The following is a 20,572-nucleotide window of genomic DNA, read 5'->3' as shown; positions in this document are numbered from 1 at the left end:
TTTAAAAGACACATATTCTTTTTCTCCAGAAAGGCTGTCTGACCTGCTGAGTTACCCCAGCTTTTTGTGTCTACCTGCAGTTCCTTGAATCTATATTTTGACTGCTCCAATGTAAAATCTCCACAAGGTATGCCTAATTTGAAGAAGTTCTCTTCTTCGTCCAACGGGAGTTCTGTGAGAACCTCTCTCACTGCTCTACCTCTGTGATTACTACTGGTATAACCTGCCACACTTTGTCCTGCCTCACCCCTTTTCTAGCTTTCTTCCCCAACCCCCTCGTCCCCCCCTTACAATCAGTCTGAGGGGTACCGACTTGAAACATCTATTCATGTTCTCCAGAGATAGACAAAAATAGCTGGACTAGCTTAGGACGTCAGGCAGCATCTGACCTGCTGAGTTACTCTAGCTTTTTGTGCCTATCTCCAGTTTAAACCAGCATCAGCAGTTCCTTCCTATACATGTTCTCCAGAGATGCTGCCTGACCTGCTGAGTTACTCCAGCACTTACGTCTTTCTACGACTCTATAGTATGTGTCGGAAGGAACTGCTTATACTGGTTTACACCAACACACAGACACAAAATGCTGGAGTAACTCAGCGGATCAGGCAGCATCTCTGGAGAACATGGATAGGTGACGTTTTGGGTCGAGACCCTTCTTCAGACTGAGAGATGGGGTGAGGAAAACTAGAGACATAAAAAGGTTCAGAACAAGTATGATTTAACTGTATAGCACATAACACAAATATGTTCACTGTATCTCAGTGCATATGACAATAAAAACCAATACCAGTGCCTGTGCATCCTTTTCTCATCTGTGAGCAGTGTGGAGAGATGATGGGGGCTTGATTGGAGCACAGCACCCAACTTACCCTGAATGTAAAGGGCTGTAAGACATTACCCTGCACGGTGGTGGACAGGAGGAGCACTGCCGTCTCGGGACAGTACATGTACCAGTTGACATTGATGCTGTGTGTCTTGAGTTGTTTTAAAGCACGTTTGTCAGGGAGTACCTGGGAACAACAGAAACGACAAGCACTGAATTTAACAGAACGTTGCCTGGATTAGGGGGTATTAGCTGCAGAGAAAGGCTGGACAAACTTAGATTATATTCGCTGGAATACCAGAGGTTGCGGGAGACAGGGTTAGGGCGAACAGCTGGTGGAGCCGCTGCCTCACAGCTTTAGAGACCTGGGTTCGATCCGGACCTCGGGTGCTGACTGTGGAGTTTGCACATTATCTTTGTGTCCACATGGATTTTCTCCAGGTGCTCCTTTGTCTCCCCACTTCCCAAAGACGTGTGGATTTGTAGATTAATTGGCTTCTGTGAATTGCCCTTAGTGTGCAGGATGACGTAGAACTAGTGTTTGGGTGATCAGTGGATTTGGCAGGACGAAGGGCCTGTTTCCACGTTGTATCTCTAAACTGAAAGAAGTGTATACAATTATGAGAGGCATAGATAGGGTAGACAGTCATAACATTTTTCCCCAGGATGGAAATATCAAAGACAATGAGGGGACAAAGTTTAAGGGAGATGTATGGGGCACATTTTGTTTTTACACTGAGAGTGATGGGTGCCCGGAACATGTTGCCGGGAGTGGTGATGGAGGCAGATACGATAGTGGCATGGAAGAGACTTTGTATAGGAACATGGTTATGCATGGAATGGAGGGATATGGATTATGTGCAGACAGATAAGAATTAGTCTTGACATCATGTTCAACATGGACATTGTGGGCCGAAGGGCCTATTCTTGAACTATGTTCTATAATGCCACAACCGAACAGGTATAACCAAGGCATGTAATGTTAGGCCACTTACTAATATGGTGTCGGGACAACAATCTCTCCCTCAATGTCAGCAAGATGAAGGAGATAGCTAGCGAAGTCAGGAAGCTTGGAGTACATGCTCCAATCAGCATCAATGGTACCTTAGCGCAAATAGTTGAGTGCTTCAAGTGCCTTTTAATTTTACCAATGATCTGTCGTGGACCAACCACATTGATACAACAGCCAAGAAGGCACACCAACGCCTCCACTTCCTTAGGAGACTGAGGAAATTTGGCATGTCTCCAATGACCTTTGCAAACTTCTACAGGTGCACAGTAGAAAGTATACTGTCGAGTTGCATCACAGTTTGGTTAGGGAACAGCTCTGCCCAAGAAATTGCAGAGTTGTGGATGTAGCCCAGTCCATCATACAGACCAGACTCTCCATCATTCTCATCTACATTTCACGCTGCCTCGGAAGAGCAGACAATACCATGGGTGGGACAGTGGCGCTGCCTTACAGCACCAGAGACCCGGGTTCAATCTTGACTAAGGGTGCAGTCTGTACAAAGTTTGTACATTCTCTCCATGTCTGTGTGGGTTTCCCCTGACACTCCCGTTTCCTCCCATAATCCAAAGATGTACAGGTTTGTAGGTTAATTGGCTTCAGTAAAAATTGTCCCTGGTGGGTAGCACAGTGCTAGTGTGCAGGGATCGTTGGTCGGCGCAGATTCATTGGGCATAAACATTGGGCATGTTTATGCGCTGTATCTCCAAACTAAACTAACATAATCAAAGACATGCCTAGTGGATCGGCGAGAGACGGTGGGGAAGGGATGAAATAGTATTTGGAAAACTGGTAGCTTGCAAAGATCTTACTTGCCTGGTAAAATTCAATTCCTTGGTCAGTGATAAACACTATTTCACTCGTACTAGTCCAACAGAAGCCCAGGATGTTGGCATTTTTGGTCTAAAGAAGGAATAGAATGAAAAGATGTATTTTAATCTGGGAACACGAAAAGTTGCATTTTAGACTGAAGAAGAAAATATTGATTAAGATAATAAGCCGCTGAGTTACTCTGGCGTTTTGTGATTATACCTTCGGTATAAACCAGCCTCTGCAGTTCCTTTCTACACAAGGTATTAATTAAAACCACTGATTGCCAGCACTTGGAATTACATCATTATTGGAATCACAGCGCATGACCATGGGAAGGCAGGTTGATTTTCCAGGGTACAGGATTCAGATGTGACAGAGAGGGATGCAGGCCAGGAGGGCGGGTGGGGGGGGGGTTATATAGGCACTAATTAGGCTATATAGGCATTATAATTAGGCATTATATTATACTGATTATACTGGCATGCTTGTCTTCAGGCCACAGAATACAAGGTTAAGGGCAATATGTTGCAACTTTACCAACCACTGGTTAGTCCGCACGGGAGTAGTGAGCGCAGTTCTGGTCGTCACGCTATAGGAAGGATGTGATTGTGCTGGAGAGAGTGCAGGGGAGATTCACCAGGATGTAGCTTGAATTGGAGGAGAGATTGGATAAGCTAGGTTTGTATTTCCTGGAGTGAAATAGGCTGAAGGTGATTAGATGGAGGTATATAAAATGAAAGTAGATGGGGTAGATCGTTAGAATATATTTCCCATGACAGGCGCATCAAAAAACAAGAGGGAATTGTGGGAGGAAGGAGTTCGCAACGGGATCTGGTGGGTAAGTTTTCCACAGAGAGAGTTTAATATCTGAAACTCACTGCCAGAGATGGTGGAATCAGATACAATCACCACGTTTAACAATCATTTAGGTGGGCACGTCAATGAGCAAAGAGTTGAAGGATGCAGATCTGATGATGGGCTACTTATAGATGGGCAAAAGGGTCACTATGGACATGATGGGCCGAAGGGCTTATTTCTGTGTTGTACAATTCCAACGATTGCTACTGAACACATCACATCCAAAAAAAGGACCAGCATCTTTAAATGGGACCAATTCTTGATTGTGGTCAGCATGGCCTTGATGGCCCAAAGGGCCTGATTCTGTTCTGTATCCCTCTGTACCTCCATTACCTTGCATTCTTGTGAGTATTCTGTTTGAGGCAGATCAGGAATGAAGTTGATAAAATCCTACAAAAAGATGAGAGATGTTAGTCTGCACCATGACAGGTCCACTCGTTCAAAACAGACCTTTAAAGAAACAGGTAGCGCATCCTTCCTTACCACGGCCTTTGGTGTTCGCTGCACGGCTAAAATCTTATTCCCAAATGAAAATTTGATGCACTTCACTTCTCCTTTGTCTTCCATTCTTTGAAATGAACAACAAAAAAAGTTTTTTGCTGGTATGAATTTATTATCATCACGTACCATTCTGTGGCGAGGCCTGGAATTCCCAGTAGAATTAGTGTACCCAAATTAGGGACTGTTTGTTGAGACCAACTTGGCAGAGCAGGCGCTATAGACAAGTTGCCTCATTCTGTTCCTATGTCTTATGGTCTATAAGACTGTGTTATGACTTCCTGACTCATAAACTCAATGCCCCGACATATAAAAGCAAGCATACCGTACACCTTTATCACTCTATCTACAGGTTGAATACCGATTTTCTGGCACCAGCGGTTCCAGAGCTTTTCTGGATTATCCGTTTTTCTGGACTAACAGCGGTCACATGATAATAAAACAACAATATCCCCCTGACCCGCTAATGACTCCCCTCCATGGCTCTAAAGAACCATGGAGTGCCAGAAACTTAAATAAAACAAATTTAAAATGTAAAGTGAATGTGACTGGCATTTTTAACCAGTGCTGAAACATGGCCTACGGCCCACCGACTCTTCACTGACCAGCGATCACCCTGTACACAAACACTATACTACACACTAGGAACAACTTTACCAACGTCAATTAACCTACAAACCGTGGAGTATAGGAGGAAACCGGAGCACCTGGAGAAAACCACGCGGTCACAGGGAGAACGTACAAACTTCGTACAGACATGGCTCTTAGTCAGGATCGAACCTGGTTCTCTGGCGCTTTAAGGCTGCTACTCTACACAACGCCACTGCGCCGCCCAACTTCCACACTAGCTGTTTCGAATTCCCTGTCAACTCAAGATCATTCAAATCTCCACCATTCCTGTCCTCTGTAACATAGCAATGGAGGCCATTCCAGCTCACTCTGGAGTAATCTCATCGCCCCGTTCCCCTCCAGCCTCGCCGCACAGCCCTGAAAACTATTGGTCCTCAAATGGCTTTGTGTCAAAACCCAGCAAGCTTCTGGACATTTTCCCTCACTGGCTTATTGTCAAACCCTAACCACTGATCACTCCATGAACCCAGTACATTGAAGGTGATACAAATACTATATGTGTCTACTTCGTAGTAAGAGCTTCGTTCCAAGACAACCCATATTGTCACAGATTAGTTAAGGGACTTTTTAAGAAGGTCAGAACAAGACCACTTCTCCATTTTATTCATAGCTTAAAGCAAAAAGTGAAATGAAGGTTCGAAAGAATGAAGCTGAACTATTTCTATCATTTTTCTGTCAACCAGCATGGAGTCCAGCTGCAACACACCACCACAACCAGGAACCGCTAGGTTTCTATCCCATTTCGCTAAGTATCTCTCTGCGGAGGATAAACTGCTGCCTTCAACTAACACAATCACAGCTGCGCCACCAGTCCGTCAGCTCCCTTTGCAACAGGATAATCAAAGACCTGTTCCACCCCTGTGAGTTGAGTTTAGTTTATTGTCACGTGTATCGAGGTACAGTGAAAAGCCCTTGCTGCGTGCTAACCAGGATGATACAAAAGCTTGAAAGCATGTACCACCAGATTCAGGAACAGCTTCTTCCCCGCTCCAGACATTTATTCACTTCTACCCTCTGACCCATCACTATCTTCCCTTGAGTACTCTACCGAACTATTACAGATATACGGTAGAGTGCACACTGACTGGTTACATCAAGCCTGGATTGGCAACTCAAATGCCCAGGAACCAAGGAGATCAGATAGTTATAGGCACTGCCCAGTCCATCACAGGTAATGACTTCCCCACACCTGAGGGAACCTAAAGGCAGCACTGCCTCAAAAAATCATCAAAGACCCACACCTGCACTCTTCTCCCCTCTCCTGTCAGGCAGAAAGTACAAAAGTTGAAAGCACGCTCTCATCTCACTGCTACCATCGGGAAGAAAGTACAGGAACCCTAGAACCGTGACCTCCAGGTTCAAAAACAGCTTCTTCCCAGCAACCATCAGTCTCTTGCACACTGCACAACACTAACCTCTGCAACTGTGATCATCTGTGGACTGTGTCTTTGATTGCAATATGGACTTCCATTTATGCACTATTATGGTTACCTATACAGTAATTATTTGTTGTATTTATTAATTATTGTATACTTATATTTTAGTTATTGCATTAATGGACCTGTAACTCTGAACGGTCCTTCCATAAGCTAGGATACTGTCTGATTCGCCTTAGCAGGGTGGCGCAGCAGTAGAGCTGCTGCCTTACAGCGCCAGAGACCCAGGTTAAAACCTGACTAAGGGGACTGTCTGTACGGAGTTTGTACGTACTCCCCGTGACCGCGTGGGTTTTCTCCGAGTGCTCTGGTTTCCTCCCGTTTTCCAAAGACGTACAGGTTTGTAGATTAATCTGGCTTCAGTAAAAATTGTACATTGTCCCTACTGTGTGGGATAGTGTTAGTGTATGGGATGATCACTGGTTGGTGCCGACTCAGTGGGCTGAAGGGCCTGTTTCCATGCTGTATCTCTGAACTAAACTAAACCTTTACCCCATTGCAGACGTTGCACTAATGTGCTACAATGCTGAGAACTATATTCTGCACTCTGTATCTTCCCCTTTCCTCTATTGTACTCGAGTTTAATTTGATTGTATCTATGCAAGGTGTTATCTGATCTGTTGGGATAGCATGTAAAACAAAGCTTTTCACTGTACCTCAGTACAAGTGACAATGATAAATCTAAACCTAAAAGCTGCTGCCACGTAATAATTTAATTGTTGTATGGTCGGTAAATATGGTAATTAGACACTCATGACTTGGCCTTGACCCTTTGTTCTTCCACCACCAGGTTCCCAAATTCTCTGGCAAATTATTCTAAAGTTTCCCTCCCTCTCCACAAATGTGGCCAACTGCTCGTGTGGGGAAAAAAAGTCATTTTAACACCAGTTTTATGATTCTGCGATTATGGGGGATTTCTGTCCTGCACTTTTACCCAAAATGCAGAATTTCCCCCAACTCCTCAAAAAAAAAAACTGACTAAAATAGAACACAGCTAATCTTCATGTTTAAAATAAGGAAGGTCATTAAATGCGAAACAGCATTCAGTTACGCTTAAGGATAACAATTTCAAGTGAATCTATGCAGTAATTGCTCAATTTACAGAAGTTCTGTTCCTGGAAAACTTTGCTAAAAGCAAAATTTCTCAAATCCACAATGCTGAGTGAAGTGCAGCATAGATACTTTGGTAGCCAGTAAATCATATGCCAAAGAGTGGCATGTGTAACAGGGTGTCACCATAGGTTCACAGTGTTGTACAGCACAAAAACAGGCCATTCAGCCCCATTTACTGAACCTGGCCCACATCCCTCTAAAACCTCTGAAGAAGGGTCTCGACCCAAAACATCAAGCATTCTCCAGAAATGCTGCCCGTCCCGCTGAGCTACTCCAGCATTTTGTGTCTACCCACATCCTTCAAAACCTTTCCTATCCATCCACCTGTCCAAATGTCTTTTAAATATTGTAATTGTACTTGCCTCGACTATCTTGTTCCATATACCCACCACCCTCTGGGTGAAAAAGTTGGACCTAAAGTTCCGATTAAATCTTTCCCCACTCACTTTAAATCTATGTCCTCTGGTTCTCGATTCCCCTCCCATAGACACATAGAAAATAGGTACAGGAGTAGGCCATTTGGCCCTTTGAGCCAGCCCCGCCATTCAATATGATCATGGCTGATCATCCAAAATCAGTACCCCGTTCCTGCGTTCCCCCCCCCCCCCGAGCTAAATCTAGGTTCTTAACCCGAAACATCACCCATTCCTTCTCTCCAAGATAAACACAAAAACCTGGAGTAACTCAGCGGGAAGGCAGCTAAATCTAACTCTCTCTTGAAAACATCCAATGAATTAGCCTCCACTGCCTTCTGTGGCAGAGAATTCCACAGATTCAAAACTCTCTGGGTAAAAACGTTTTTCTTCATCTCAGTCCTAAATAGCCTAGCCCTTATTCTTAAACTGTGACTCAAATCCTCTCGCAATGAAGGACAACTTGCGAATGAATGCGCAATTAGCTTTCTTCACTGCCTGCTGTACCTGCATACTTACTTTCAGTGACTGATGTACAAGCACACCCAAGTCTTGTTGCACCTCCCCTTTTCCTAATCTGACACCATTCAGATAATCTGCCTTCCAGTTCTTGCCACCAAAGTGGATAACCTCACATTTATCCACATTAAACTGCATCTGCCCACTCACCTTACCTATTCAAGTCACCCTGCAGCTCATAGCATCCTCCTCGCAGCTCACACTGCCAACGTCCTCCGCAAACTTGGAGATGTTATCTTTAATTCCAATGTCTAAATCGTTAATATATATTGTAAATAACTGGGGTCCCAACACTGAGCCTTGCGGCACCCCACATCACTACCTGCCATTCTAAAAAGGACCCGTTAATTCTTACTCTTTGCTTCCTGTCTGCCAACCAGTTCTCTATCCATGTCAATACCCTACCCCTAATACCATGTGCTCTACTTTTGCACACTCATCTCTTGTGTGGGACCTTGTCAAAGGCTTTTTGAAAGTCCAGATACACCACATCCACTGGCTCTCCCTTATCCATTCCACTTGTAACATCTTCAAAAAATTCCAGAACATTAGACAAGCATGATTTCCCCTTTATAAATCCATGCTGACTTTCACCGATCCTGTCATTGCTTTCCAAATGCACTGCTATTACATCTTTAATAATCGGCTCAAGCATCTTCCCCATAACCGATGTAAGGCTAACCGGTGTATAATTCTGTTTTCTCTACCTCCTTTCTTAAAAAATTGAGTTACATTACCTACCGTCCAGTCCACAGGAACTGATCCAGTCTATAGAACATTGGAAAATGATTACCAATGCATTTCTAGAGCCTCCTCCTTGAGTACTCTGACCATCAGGCCCTGTGGATTTATCTGCCTTCAGTCCCAACAGTTTACCTAACTCAATTTCCTGACTAATGTGAATTCCCTGCAGTTCCACTTCCTACTAGACCCTCGGTCCCCTAGTTTTTCTTGGAGATTGTTTGTGTCTTCCTTAGTGAAGACAGAACCAAAGTACCACATTATTATAACCATTGTTGTTCTACAAAGTACAATCGTTTTTCTGTCATGTAAGATCACACAGCACGTATTACCTGAAAGAGATGGAGGCCTTGTCATCCAGACCTTTGGCCACCACACCTGTTGCACCTCCGGAGCGAACAGCAAACACCTGTAAATGCAAAATGGAAGATCCTCTATTGTCCAACCAGCTTAAGTGCGAGAGTCTAGGGGGCAGCCTCAGAATATAGATCCTCCACCGAATACAGATCCACCACCGCCGCTCTGGAATCAAGGGTGCTGGAAAATCGGTGGTGTGCCTGTAAAAGGACATACCTTTAGAATAGGGATGAGGAGAAATTTCTTTAGCCAGAGGGTGGTGAATCTGTGCATTTTATTGTCACAGACGGCTGTAGAGGCCAAATCATTCGGTATTTTTAAAGAGGGGAATGACAAGTTCTTGACAGGTTACGGGGAGAAGGCACGAAAATGCGGTTGAGGGCAAAAAATAGATCTTCAGCTGTGATCGAATGGCAGAACACACTTGACGAGGCGAATGTCCTAATTCTGCACCTCTGTCTCCTGATCTTATGAAGTGACATAATGGAGACACAAGGAATAACAGATGCTGGAATCTTGAGTGAAGCACAAAGAGCTGGAGTAACTGTGGAGGGAATGGACAGATGTAAATTGGCGTGGGGGGGAAAGCTATAAAAGAATGGGAGCGGGAGGAGGCGAGACAAAGCCTGGCAAGTAATAGGTGGGGAAAGACACTAAATGCTGGAGTAACTCAGCGGGTCAGGCAGCATCTCTAGAGAAAAAGGATGGTGACCGGGTCAGGACCGTTTTTCAGCAGTCTGAAGAAGGGTTTTGACCAAAAACATCACCGAATCTTTTGCTCCAGATATGCTGCCTGACCTACTGTGTTACTCCAGCAGTTTGTGTCTATCTTCAACATAAAACAGCATCCACAGTTCCTTTCTACATGTAATAGATGGATATGGGTGAGCGGAGGGTGCGTTTTGAATGGCAGATGGGTGGGTGGACAAAGGTTAGAGGTGAAAAAGAGGCAAAAGACGAGGTAGGCTAATCTGTAGGACAAAATGCAAGATCCCAAGAGCGCTAGACAACAAATGTCACCTTTTGTCACGTGTACTAGCTACAGTGAAAAGCTTTGTTGACGTCTTTCCTAACTCTTTTACAACAGACCCTAGCATTTCCCCTGCAGGTCTGAGTTTTCCCTTCCCCCTCCATCAACTGTTCAATAGTGAGGGTACAAAGGTCACTCTCCAATCTGCTCGAACTAATCAATAATCCACTGGGTTTTGGATGACAACATGTTTCCACTATTTTCATGACTAAGTATTCAAGGGTGAATTTTCTTAAATGAATATCAATTCTCTTTAATTCCTCCTTCCCGTTAAACTCTTAGTTCCCTATCAATTCTAGCAAGTTCCCCGAAGTATATTCTGTGAAGACAGATACCAGGCTTTTTTTGTTTTGCCATTTCATTGTTCCCCTTTGCAAATTGTCACATTTCTGACTTGAATAAACCTACATTGTTTTTTAGTTTTATAAATACAGCATGGAAACAGGCCCTTCGGCCCATGCCGACCATCAATCACTTGTTCCATGTTATCCCACTTTCTCATCCACTCCCAACACACTGGGGCAATCAACCTACAAACCTGCACTGAGATCCTTCTTCCCTGTGGCTATCAAACTGTATAACTCCTCCCCCTTCTGTCATGAGGTAGACTGAGACCGACTCTTCCCTTCCCCCCCCCCCCCCCCAATTTTTGCACATCCCCAATCCTTTCCACTCGTCACTTTAATTTCATGTTTCATGTATTTTGTGTTTTATGACTGTTGGCAGATCAAGATGCAAGATATATTTATTTGTCACATGTACCAATTGGTCCAGTGAAATGTGAGGTCGCCACACAGCCATACGAATAATAGAGCACAGAACACGATAGTCTTAACACAGACATCCCCACACAGCGGGATCAAAGTTTCCCACCATGAGGGAAGGCTCCAAAATTCTGTCATCCTCCTCTGGTGTCCTCCAGTGGTCGGGGGCCCCAGAACCCCTCGCAATCGCCGCTACGGGAGGCCAGAGGTTCAGGCCAGCTCGCCGGGGTGATGGAAGTCCGACGTCGGGACTGGAGGACATCCTCAGCGGCTTGGACACCCGAATCGGCCACCTCCTACCGGAGTCCACAGGCCGCGCTGGGCGGAGATTCAACGCTGGCGGCTCTCAGCAAAGGGCCCCAGGACTTTGGATGTTGAAGTCAGTGCCAGCCACGCTGGAAGCTCTGCAAACCACAGTTCCGATGTTGAAGCAGCAGGCTCAGCACTCCGGAGCTTCAACGACGATCCAGGTAAGCAATCGCCCACTCCGCGATGTATCCAGCGCTGCGCTGCTGCTGCTGAAGCTCTGGTCCGGTCCCCGGCAGGAAAGGCTATTCTAATCCAGGTGGTAGGCCGCGAGGAGGTGGGCGAGGACGCGACTATTCTTCGAGTCGCGTCCTCGCCAGGAAGTGACTGGGAAACAGTGTCACCCTTACCCTACCCCCCTCCCCTACATAGAAAAGCTAAAGAAATCTCCAAAACAAACTTCAAAACTGGCTAAAAATTAAAAAAAATGAAAACAGACTGTAGGCAGAGGTGGCGCCCCCCCTAGTGGATCAATTTCCCTCCTGCATTAATAATAAAGTTCTATCGTATTGTAACTTGTTGGAGGAAAACAGAGCCCAAGAGGAAACCTACGTGGTCACAGGGAGAACATGCAAACTCCATACATAGACAGCACCACGAGGTCAGGATCGAGCCCAGGTCTCTGGCGCTTTGAGGCAGCGGCTCTACCAGCTGCACCACTGTTCCGTCTGAATTGTCACTGTTTTTTTTACACACACACGAATGTCACTGTGCCTGTTGATCCCTCTGCTGATCACTGAGAGCGGAACAGACTGTGTTCTGTTGTTCTTTTGTTCAATTATATTTAAGTATTTTCAGCTCTGTGTCATTAACATTTGTGTCACTTATTAAGTTCCCTATTTAAATGCAGATGTTTGTCTCTGTCTTTGTTCAGTTTTGGATGTTCTCATGGTGTGTCTTACTCCTGTTTATCAGGATTCTAGACAAACCCTTTTTGAGTTTATCTTACTCCTTCTCTTACTCCCCATCTCTTCTCTGCGCTTGGGTCTACTTATCTCTTGATGCTGTTACAACAGAGGATTTATTAGTGGCACATGTACCGAGGTGTAAAGTTTTGTTTTGCAGACAGGTTTTGTTTTACATGCACTGCACACAGATCAGGTACAATCAGTTCAAACACAGGTGCAATAGGCAGGTATATGGAGCAACTTTTGGCATAACCAGTTAAGACTGAACTGTAGACTGTTTTTGGTTGCACTAAGGACTTTGGCACCCGTGTTCACAAGTTATAGGAGTAGAATTAGACAATAGACAATAGGTGCAGGAGTAGGCCATTCGGCCCTTCGAGTCAGCTAATGGCTGATCTCTGCCTCCTAATCCCAGTTTCCTGCCTTGTCCCCCTAACCCTTGACACACGTTCTAATCAAGAATTTGTCTATCTCTGCCTTAAAAATATCCACTGACTTGGCCTCCACAGCCCTCTATGGCAATGTTCACTGATTAGCTACCCTCTGACTGAAGAAGTTCCTCCTCACTTCCTTTCTAAAAGATAACCTTTTAATTCTGCGGCTATGACCTCTGGTCCTAGACTCCTAGCTGTGGAAACATCCATTCCACATCCACTCTATCTATGCTTTTCATTATTCTGTAAATTTCAATGAGGTCCCCCCTAAGCATTCTAAACTCCAGCGAGTAGAGGCCCAGTGCTGTCAAACGCTCATCATTTGCTAACCCACTCATTCCTGGAATCATTCGTATTGGGGCCATCAATTTTTTGAACTGTTGATTATAGACAATGGGTGCAGTAGTCCATTCGGCCCTTTGAGCTAGCCAATAATTATTATATATTATTGGTGTGAAAGGCCAATTAAGCTGCTGCAAGCAAGAATTTAATTGTTCTGTTCATATGACAATTAAACACTCTTGACTAGTTTAGATGGGGCATCTTGGTTGGTATGGATGAGTTGGGCCGAAGGGTCTGTTTCTGCGCTGTATTCCAAGTGGTGACCGCTGAGCACTGATGATGGGAGATTCAGCCATCGTGAGGCTATTAAATCTCCGATGCCTGGTGTCACTGCTACACCAACGTTACAGGCCACAGGAGGGTGGGGGAAGAGAACACAGGGAACTGCCGGAGCTAACATCTTGAGCAAAAAAAAGTGCTGAAGTAACTCAGTGGATCAGGCAGGGATGGGAGGAGGTGAGGGTGAGGATAAGGTGAAGGAGCAATGAGTGAAAACCCAGGTGGGCCACATACCTCGGATGGTCACGTCGCACAGACACATCTGCATTTTAGTCTGTATGAACTGTTTTGACTATTTTACTGGTCTCTTTACAATCCATGTTCTGGGGATATCTAAATTTAAATGTTATTAGTTTTTTATGTTATGACATCGGATGGAAGCTGCATACCAAATCTCATTGCGCTTATGTGCAATGACAATAAAATATATTATTATTATTATTACCCAAATTCTCCTTCGCTAACCCAAGACTTCAAAGGTTCAAAGGTTATTTATTAGTCACATACACCATAGGTGTAGTGAAATGCTTATTGCCAATGCAGCACATAAAAAAGAATACAGACACAACAATAATAAAAAGATTTAAACATAAAAAACATCCCCTCACAATGGTTCCCATTATGAGGGAAGGCACAATGTCCCATGTCCACCCATAGTCGGGCCTATTATGACCTCCACAGTCGCCTTTACGGAGGACCGGTGTTCCAGGCCCTTCTCGCCGGATGATGGTGCTCCGGCGTCGGGAGAATCCTCACAGCGGCATGGGAAACCTGGAACGGCCGCTTCCTTACCGGAGACCACGGCTTCTGAAGTCGACAGACCATGCTGGATGGAGCTCCACCACTGGCGGTCTCGGCGAGAGATCCCTGGCTTCCGATGTAAAGTTCAGCGCCGCCGCCCGCAGCTGGCCACTCCACAGACCCGCAGCTCCGCGATGTTTCATCGGCAGTCCCAGCAAACCGGAGTCCGAGCGAGGCGACCCGGGCAAGACATCGCCCGCTCTGCGATAGCGCACCAGTGCTGTGCCACCGCCAAAGCTGTGGTTTGGCCAGTCCCCTCAGGAAACGCCGCTCCAGGCTCGCTGGTAGGCTGCGAGGATGGGTCGAAGGTGCTGCCCGGAGAAAAGCTGCCTCTCCGACCAGGTAGGGACCCTGAAAGCAGATTCCTCCTCCCCTGCTCCCCCCACATAAAAATGACTAGAGCTCCAGAAACAAAACACTAAAACTCACTAAAAGGAAAGAAGAGTTGAAAAAACGGACAGCTGCAGGCTGGGCAGCCATACCATACAGGACGACGCCCCCCATGAAGGGGATGGAGGAGTACTTCACCTTCTGGCGACTTTGCCCCAACCCATCTAAGAGAACTGTCATTGCCTTTCACCTCTGCAATCGGCTGGTCAATGCCAAGCTCCGAGTGTCCTTTAGTGATAAGCCAGTGAAGAATGAAAAATTCCCCAACCTCGGAGTCATCCTGGATCACACCCTCGCCTATCGTGAACACCTGATGAGGGTGGTAGCTTGGTCTAATAGCTGCCACACCAAACGAGTTGACCCTGTCCTTAACTATGTAATGCGGGTAATCACAGGGACGCTCAAGTCAACACCTTTGCAGTGGCTCCCTGTCCTCTCTCATATCGCCCCTCCCAGCATATACAGAAGGGAGAGGACGTTGAAAGATTGATGCACCATATTAAGGCTAACCCTGACCTTCCCATCCATGCTGACTTGAACCATCTGCCCAACATGCGCCTGAAGTCCCGCAAACCCTTCTGGTCTTCAGTCAAATTCCTGGAAGACTTTGACTCCAAGACTGAGTAGCGCAGAGCCTGGAAATATACCAACACCAACAACGGAGAGGTTATCACAGACCCCACAGTGAAACCTCCGGGATTTGACCTCTATCGCAAGCAATGGCTAACACTGAACATAATTCTCACCCGCCATGCAAGAACAGCCCATCACCTGCATGTGGGGGATGACAGACTGCCCTGCTTGCGACTGCGGACATCCAGACCAGACCATCCCACACATTGTGAATGACTGCTCACTGATGCTTTTCCCTGGTGGCATCAAAGCCATCCACCCAGAAACTGATACTGACCTGGCCTGGATGTCTACCCTTGACCTACAACTTTAGGCTGTGCATGCCATATGCAAGAAGAAGGCTTACTAGGCTAACCACCTCTCTTACCAACTTATCCCCCTCTTCTATATTCAGTCTGACGAAGGGTTCCGGCCCTAGAACAGGATATATCAATGATTTGGATTAGGGGATTGAAGGCTTTGTGGCTAAATTGGCAGATGATACTAAGATAGGTGGAGGGGCATATAGTGCAGAGAAAGCAAGGACTCTGCAGAAGGACTTGGACAGATTGGGAGATTGGGCATAGATATGTCAGATGGAATACAGTGTGGCCAAGTGTGGAGTCATGCATTTTGGTCGTAGGAATAAAGGCGTAGACTATTTTCTAAATGGGTAGAGAATTTAGAGGTGCAAGGAGAATTGGGATAGGGGTGGGTGTGGGGGGGGTGGGTGTGGGGATTTGAGGGTGGGTGTGAGGGAGTGAGAGGTGGGTGTGGGGGGTGAACACAAGCTGAACCAGGGTGTAAGGGGAGTGAGGGGTGGGAGTGTCAGGGGTGGGTGTGGGGGAGTGAGGGGTGGGTGTGGGGAGTGAGGGGGGGGTCCGGGGGGTGGGTGTGGGGGAGTGAGGGGTGGGTGTGGGGAGTGAGGGGTGGGTGTTGGGAGTGAGGGGTGGGGTGTGGGGGGGTGGGTGGGGAGTGAGGGGTGGTGTGGGGGGGTGGGTGTTGGGAGTGAGGGGTGGTGGTGGGGGTGAGGGGTGGGTGTGGGGAGGGAGGGGTGGGAGTGTGGGGGGTGTGGGGAGTGGGAGGGGTGGGGGTGGGGAGTGTGGGGTGTGGGGGGGGGTGGGGGTGAGGGGTGGGTGTGGGGGAGGGGTGGGTGGGGGGGTGTGGGTGGAGGTGGGGTGGATGTGAGGGTGGGTGTGGGGGGGGTGGGGGGGGAGGGTGGGTGGGGAGTGAGGGGTGGGTGTGGGGGAGTGGGGGGGGTGGGTGTGGGGGGAGTGGGGGGGGGTGTGAGGGAGTGAGGGGTGGGTGTGAGGGTGGGTGTGGGGAGTGAGGGGGGTGGGTGTGGGGAGTGAGGGGTGGGGTGTGTGTGTGTGAGGGTGGGTGGGGGGTGAGGGGTGTGTGTTGGGAGTGGGGGTGGGTGTGAGGGTGGGTGTGAGGGTGGGTGGGTGTGGGGTGGGTGGGGTGGGGGTGTGAGGGGTGGGTGTTGGGGAGTGAGGGGTGGGTGTGGGGGGGGGGGGGTGGGGAGGGTGAGGGGTGGGTGTGGGGGGTGGGTGTGGGAGAGGTGGTGTGTGGGTGTGGTGGGGGGTGGGTGTGGGGAGTGAGGGGTGGGTGTGGGAGTGAGGGGGGTGTGAGGGGTGGGGGTGGGTGTGGGAGGAGGGTGGGTGTTGGGAGTGAGAGGTGGGTGTGAGGGGTGGGTGTGGGGAGTGAGGGGTGGGTGTGGGGGGTGGGTGTGGGGAGTGAGGGGTGGGTGTGGGGAGTGAGGGGTGGGTGTGGGGAGTGAGTGGGGGGGGTGTGGGGGAGTGAGGGGTGGGTGTGGGGAGTGAGTGAGGGGTGGGGTGTGGGGAGTGAGGGGTGGGGGGGGTGTGGTGGGGGGTGGTGGGTGTGAGGGGTGGGAGGTGGGTGTGAGGGGTGGGTGTGGGGAGTGAGGGGTGGGGGGTGGGGAGTGTGGGTGGGTGTGGGGAGTGAGGGTGGGTGTGGGTGTGTGGGGTGAGTGGGGGTGGGGGGGTGATGGGTGGGTGTGAGGGGTGGGGTATGGGGGTGGGGTGGTGGGGGTGGGAGGGGGGTGTGATGGGTGGGTGTGGGGGTGGGGGGGGGGGGTGATGGGTGGGTGTGGGGGGAGTGAGGTGGGTGTGGGTGGGGGGGGGTGAGGGGTGGGAGTGAGGGGGTGGGTGTGGGGAGTGGGGGTGTGGGGGGGGTGATGGGTGGGTGTGGGGGTGGGTGTGGGTGGGTGAGTGAGGGGTGGGTGTGGGGGAGTGAGGGGTGGGTGTGAGTGTGGGGAGTGAGGGGTGTGAGGAGGGGTGGGTGTGGGGGAGTGGGGGGGGGTGGGTGTGGGGTGGGTGTGTGAGGGGTGGGTGTGGGGTGTGAGGGGTGGGGTGTGAGGGGGGTGTGGGGTGGGGTGTGGGGTGTGAGGAGGGTGTGGGGAGTGAGGTGTGGGGAGTGAGGGGTGGGTGTGTGGGGGGTGAGGGGTGGGTGTGGGGAGTGAGGGGTGGGTGTGGGGGGAGTGAGGGGTGGGTGTGGGGGGTGAGGGGTGTGTGTGTGGGAGTGAGGGGTGGGTGTGGGGAGGGGGGGTGGGGGTGGGGTGGGTGTGAGGGGGGAGTGACGGGTGGGTGTGAGGACGGGGCCCCTCACCTGTTTGTTGGTCTCATCGAAGAAGACGCTGTTGAGGGCGGACACCTTCTCGAAGGTGACGGGGCTGCGACACAGCGCGAGGTGATGTCCGTGCGCCATCTCTGACCGCCGGCTTCATACCCACCACGCAGGCGCTGCGGCCGGCATCGCGCAGGCGCATTCACACTGCCGGCTCTGCGCACTCGCTGTTACACCCGCCGGCATCGCGCAGGCGCACTCCACGCCACACCCAGCCCAACTCAATCAAGGAGTAAAAAAACAACAGGCCCTTCGGCCTAGCTCGCCAATGCTGACCTAGATGCCCCTTCTATGCCATTACCAATGGCCCGGGGCATCTTGGTAGGCATGGATGTGTTGGGCCCCGGGCATGTTTCTGTGGTGTATGGCTCTATGACATTTGCAGGGACATAGGCTGGGACCAAAGAGACAGCAGATTCACGATGGGCAGCGTGGCCTTCCTGCTTCATTCTAAGACCCTACGCTCTGTCATACAGAGAACCTACACAAGCCCGTGAAAGGATAGCCCAGCTCTATCATCAATTAATTGAAAGGTGCAGCCCGGAAACAGGCCCACATTCCCTTTGGCGCACAGCAATAGAGTTGCTGTCATTATCAGGAAGGCTGGCTCCATCGACTCACAGACTCCATCGACTTACAGACATGACCTCGAGTACATGTCTGTAAGATGCCGGCCTTTTTTTCTACCGAGAGAACTAACAGTCGTGATTGTCACGGCTGTGTATATTCCACCTGACGCCAATGTAAACAAGGCGCTCTCTCCTGCTGAACACCATTAACGAACGGCAGCGGGATCACCCCGAAGGTGTTCACATAATCGCAGGGGACTTTAATAAGGCCAACTTGAAGACTGTACTGCCGAAATTCTACCAACATGTCAAGTGTTCTACTAGAGGGGTGAACACGCTGGATCATGTCTACACCAATATCAAGCACGCGTATAGAGCCATCCCCCTCCCCCAACTCGGCCAGTCAGATCATCTCTCCCTCCTGCTCTCTCCAGCCTACACCCCCCTCAGACGCAGTGCCAGGCCCACCATAAGATCTGTTACAACCTGGCCTGAAAATGCACTCCCCAATCTACAGGACTGCTTTACACAGACAAACTGGGACATATTCGAACACCAGGATCTGGAAACTCTCACAGAATCGGTGCTGGACTATATCAAGTTCTGCATCGGAAATGTGACTGTAGACAAAAACATACGGGTTTTCCCAAACCAGAAACCCTGGATGTCCAGCCAGGTCCGCACACTCCTCAGAGCCCGCGATGCTGCCTTCAGGTCAGGTGACAGAGCTCTGTACAGGGCTGCTCGAGCCGATCTGAAAAGTGGTATTAAAAAAGCCAAGGCGGACCATAAGAGGAGCATAGAGTCCCACTTGTCCAGCAATAATACACGGGAGGTATGGCGGGGCATACAAGACATTACCAACTACAGAGGCTGTGCCACAAAGTCAGAAGACCTGAGTGCGCCGCTGGCAGAAAAGCTAAATTGCTTCTTCTCCCGCTTTGAAACATCACAACAGCAGCACTCACCTGCTACAGCCCTGTTTCGACCCTCACCTAGCTCCTGTACTACTCCACTCACTGTAACGGAGCACGATGTCAGACGGGTGCTCCTGGCAGTGAACCCCAAGAAGGCTACCGGCCCAGATGGAGTACCTGGTAAGGTGCTCAAAGCGTGCGCCCACCAGCTCACTGCCATCTTCACCAGAATTTTCAACCTCTCCCTGGCCCAGGCAGTTATTCCGTCCTGCCTAAAATCAGCCACAATCGTCCCTGTGCCGAAGAAGTCTACCATCACCAGCCTTAATGACTACCGTCCTGTGGCCCTCACTCCGGTAATCACGAAGTGCTTCGAGAGGTTGGTCCTCCAGCACATCAAGGACTATCTACCACCAGACCTCGACCCCCACCAATTCGCCTATCGCCAAAACAGATCCACAGAAGACGCCATCACCGTAGCTCTCCACTCTGTGCTGAGCCATCTGGAGCAGGGGCAGAGCTACGTCCGGATGCTCTTTGTGGATTTTAGTTCAGCCTTTAATACAATCATTCCGGACATTCTCATAGGTAAACTGGTCACTCTCGGCCTCCCCACTGTCACATGTGCCTGGATAAAGGATTTCCTCACCAACTGGCCCCAGACTGTGAGACTCGGCCCCCACCTCTCCTCCACTCGCAGGTTGAGTACCGGTTCCCCACAGGGCTGTGTGCTAAGCCCCCTCTTATACTGTCTCTACACCTACGACTGTAGTCCGGCCCACAACAACAACCGCATCGTCAAATTTGCTGACGACACTACTGTGGTCGGACTTATTTCGAAGGGAGACGAGGCAGCCTACAGAGAGGAAGTCCTGAAGTTGACAACCTGGTGCTCAGAAAACAATCTGGCTCTGAACACCAGGAAAACAAAAGAGCTCATTGTCGACTTCAGGAGGCACATCACCGACTTAGCCCCCCTACACATCAACGGCGAGTGTGTGGAGAGGGTCAACACCTTCCGGTTTCTCGGTGTCCATATCGCTGCTGACATCTCCTGGACGGACAACACGACAGCGGTCATCAAGAAGGCTCAGCAGCGGCTGCACTTCCTGTGGGTCCTCAGGAAGCACAACCTGGACTCTAACCTGCTGCTGACCTTCTACCGCTCGTCCATCGAGAGCCTGCTGACATACTGCATTACAGCATGGTATGGCAGCTGCACCATGGCAGACAGGGAGAGGCTTCAGAGGGTAACCAGGACAGCGCAGAGGATCATTGGCTGCCCTCTCCCCTCCCTGATGGACATCTACACCTCCCGCTGCCTTAGCAGGGCAAAGAAGATCATCAAAGACAGCTCCCATCCT

General features: G+C 49.2%; 1 protein-coding gene across 1 annotated transcript in view; it reads right to left on the bottom strand.

Moving 5' to 3' along the window:
- The window catches only part of rmc1 (regulator of MON1-CCZ1), a 41,794-nt gene extending 23,937 nt beyond the window's left edge, over positions 1-17,857 (bottom strand). Inside the window, exons 1-6 of the mRNA XM_055633456.1 lie at positions 17,705-17,857; positions 9,186-9,262; positions 3,987-4,071; positions 3,837-3,893; positions 2,649-2,735; positions 870-1,010 (exon numbers count right to left, since the gene is read on the bottom strand). Coding sequence (XP_055489431.1) covers positions 870-1,010; positions 2,649-2,735; positions 3,837-3,893; positions 3,987-4,071; positions 9,186-9,262; positions 17,705-17,803 — 546 coding nt within the window. The 5' untranslated portion in view covers positions 17,804-17,857. The remainder of the gene's footprint in view (positions 1-869; positions 1,011-2,648; positions 2,736-3,836; positions 3,894-3,986; positions 4,072-9,185; positions 9,263-17,704) is intronic.
- Positions 17,858-20,572: the final 2,715 nt, after the last annotated feature.

The sequence above is a fragment of the Leucoraja erinacea genome, chromosome 4 (genome assembly GCF_028641065.1).
Source record: "Leucoraja erinacea ecotype New England chromosome 4, Leri_hhj_1, whole genome shotgun sequence".
Taxonomy (NCBI): domain Eukaryota; kingdom Metazoa; phylum Chordata; class Chondrichthyes; order Rajiformes; family Rajidae; genus Leucoraja; species Leucoraja erinaceus.
This window is presented reverse-complemented; position numbering and strand designations above follow the sequence as displayed.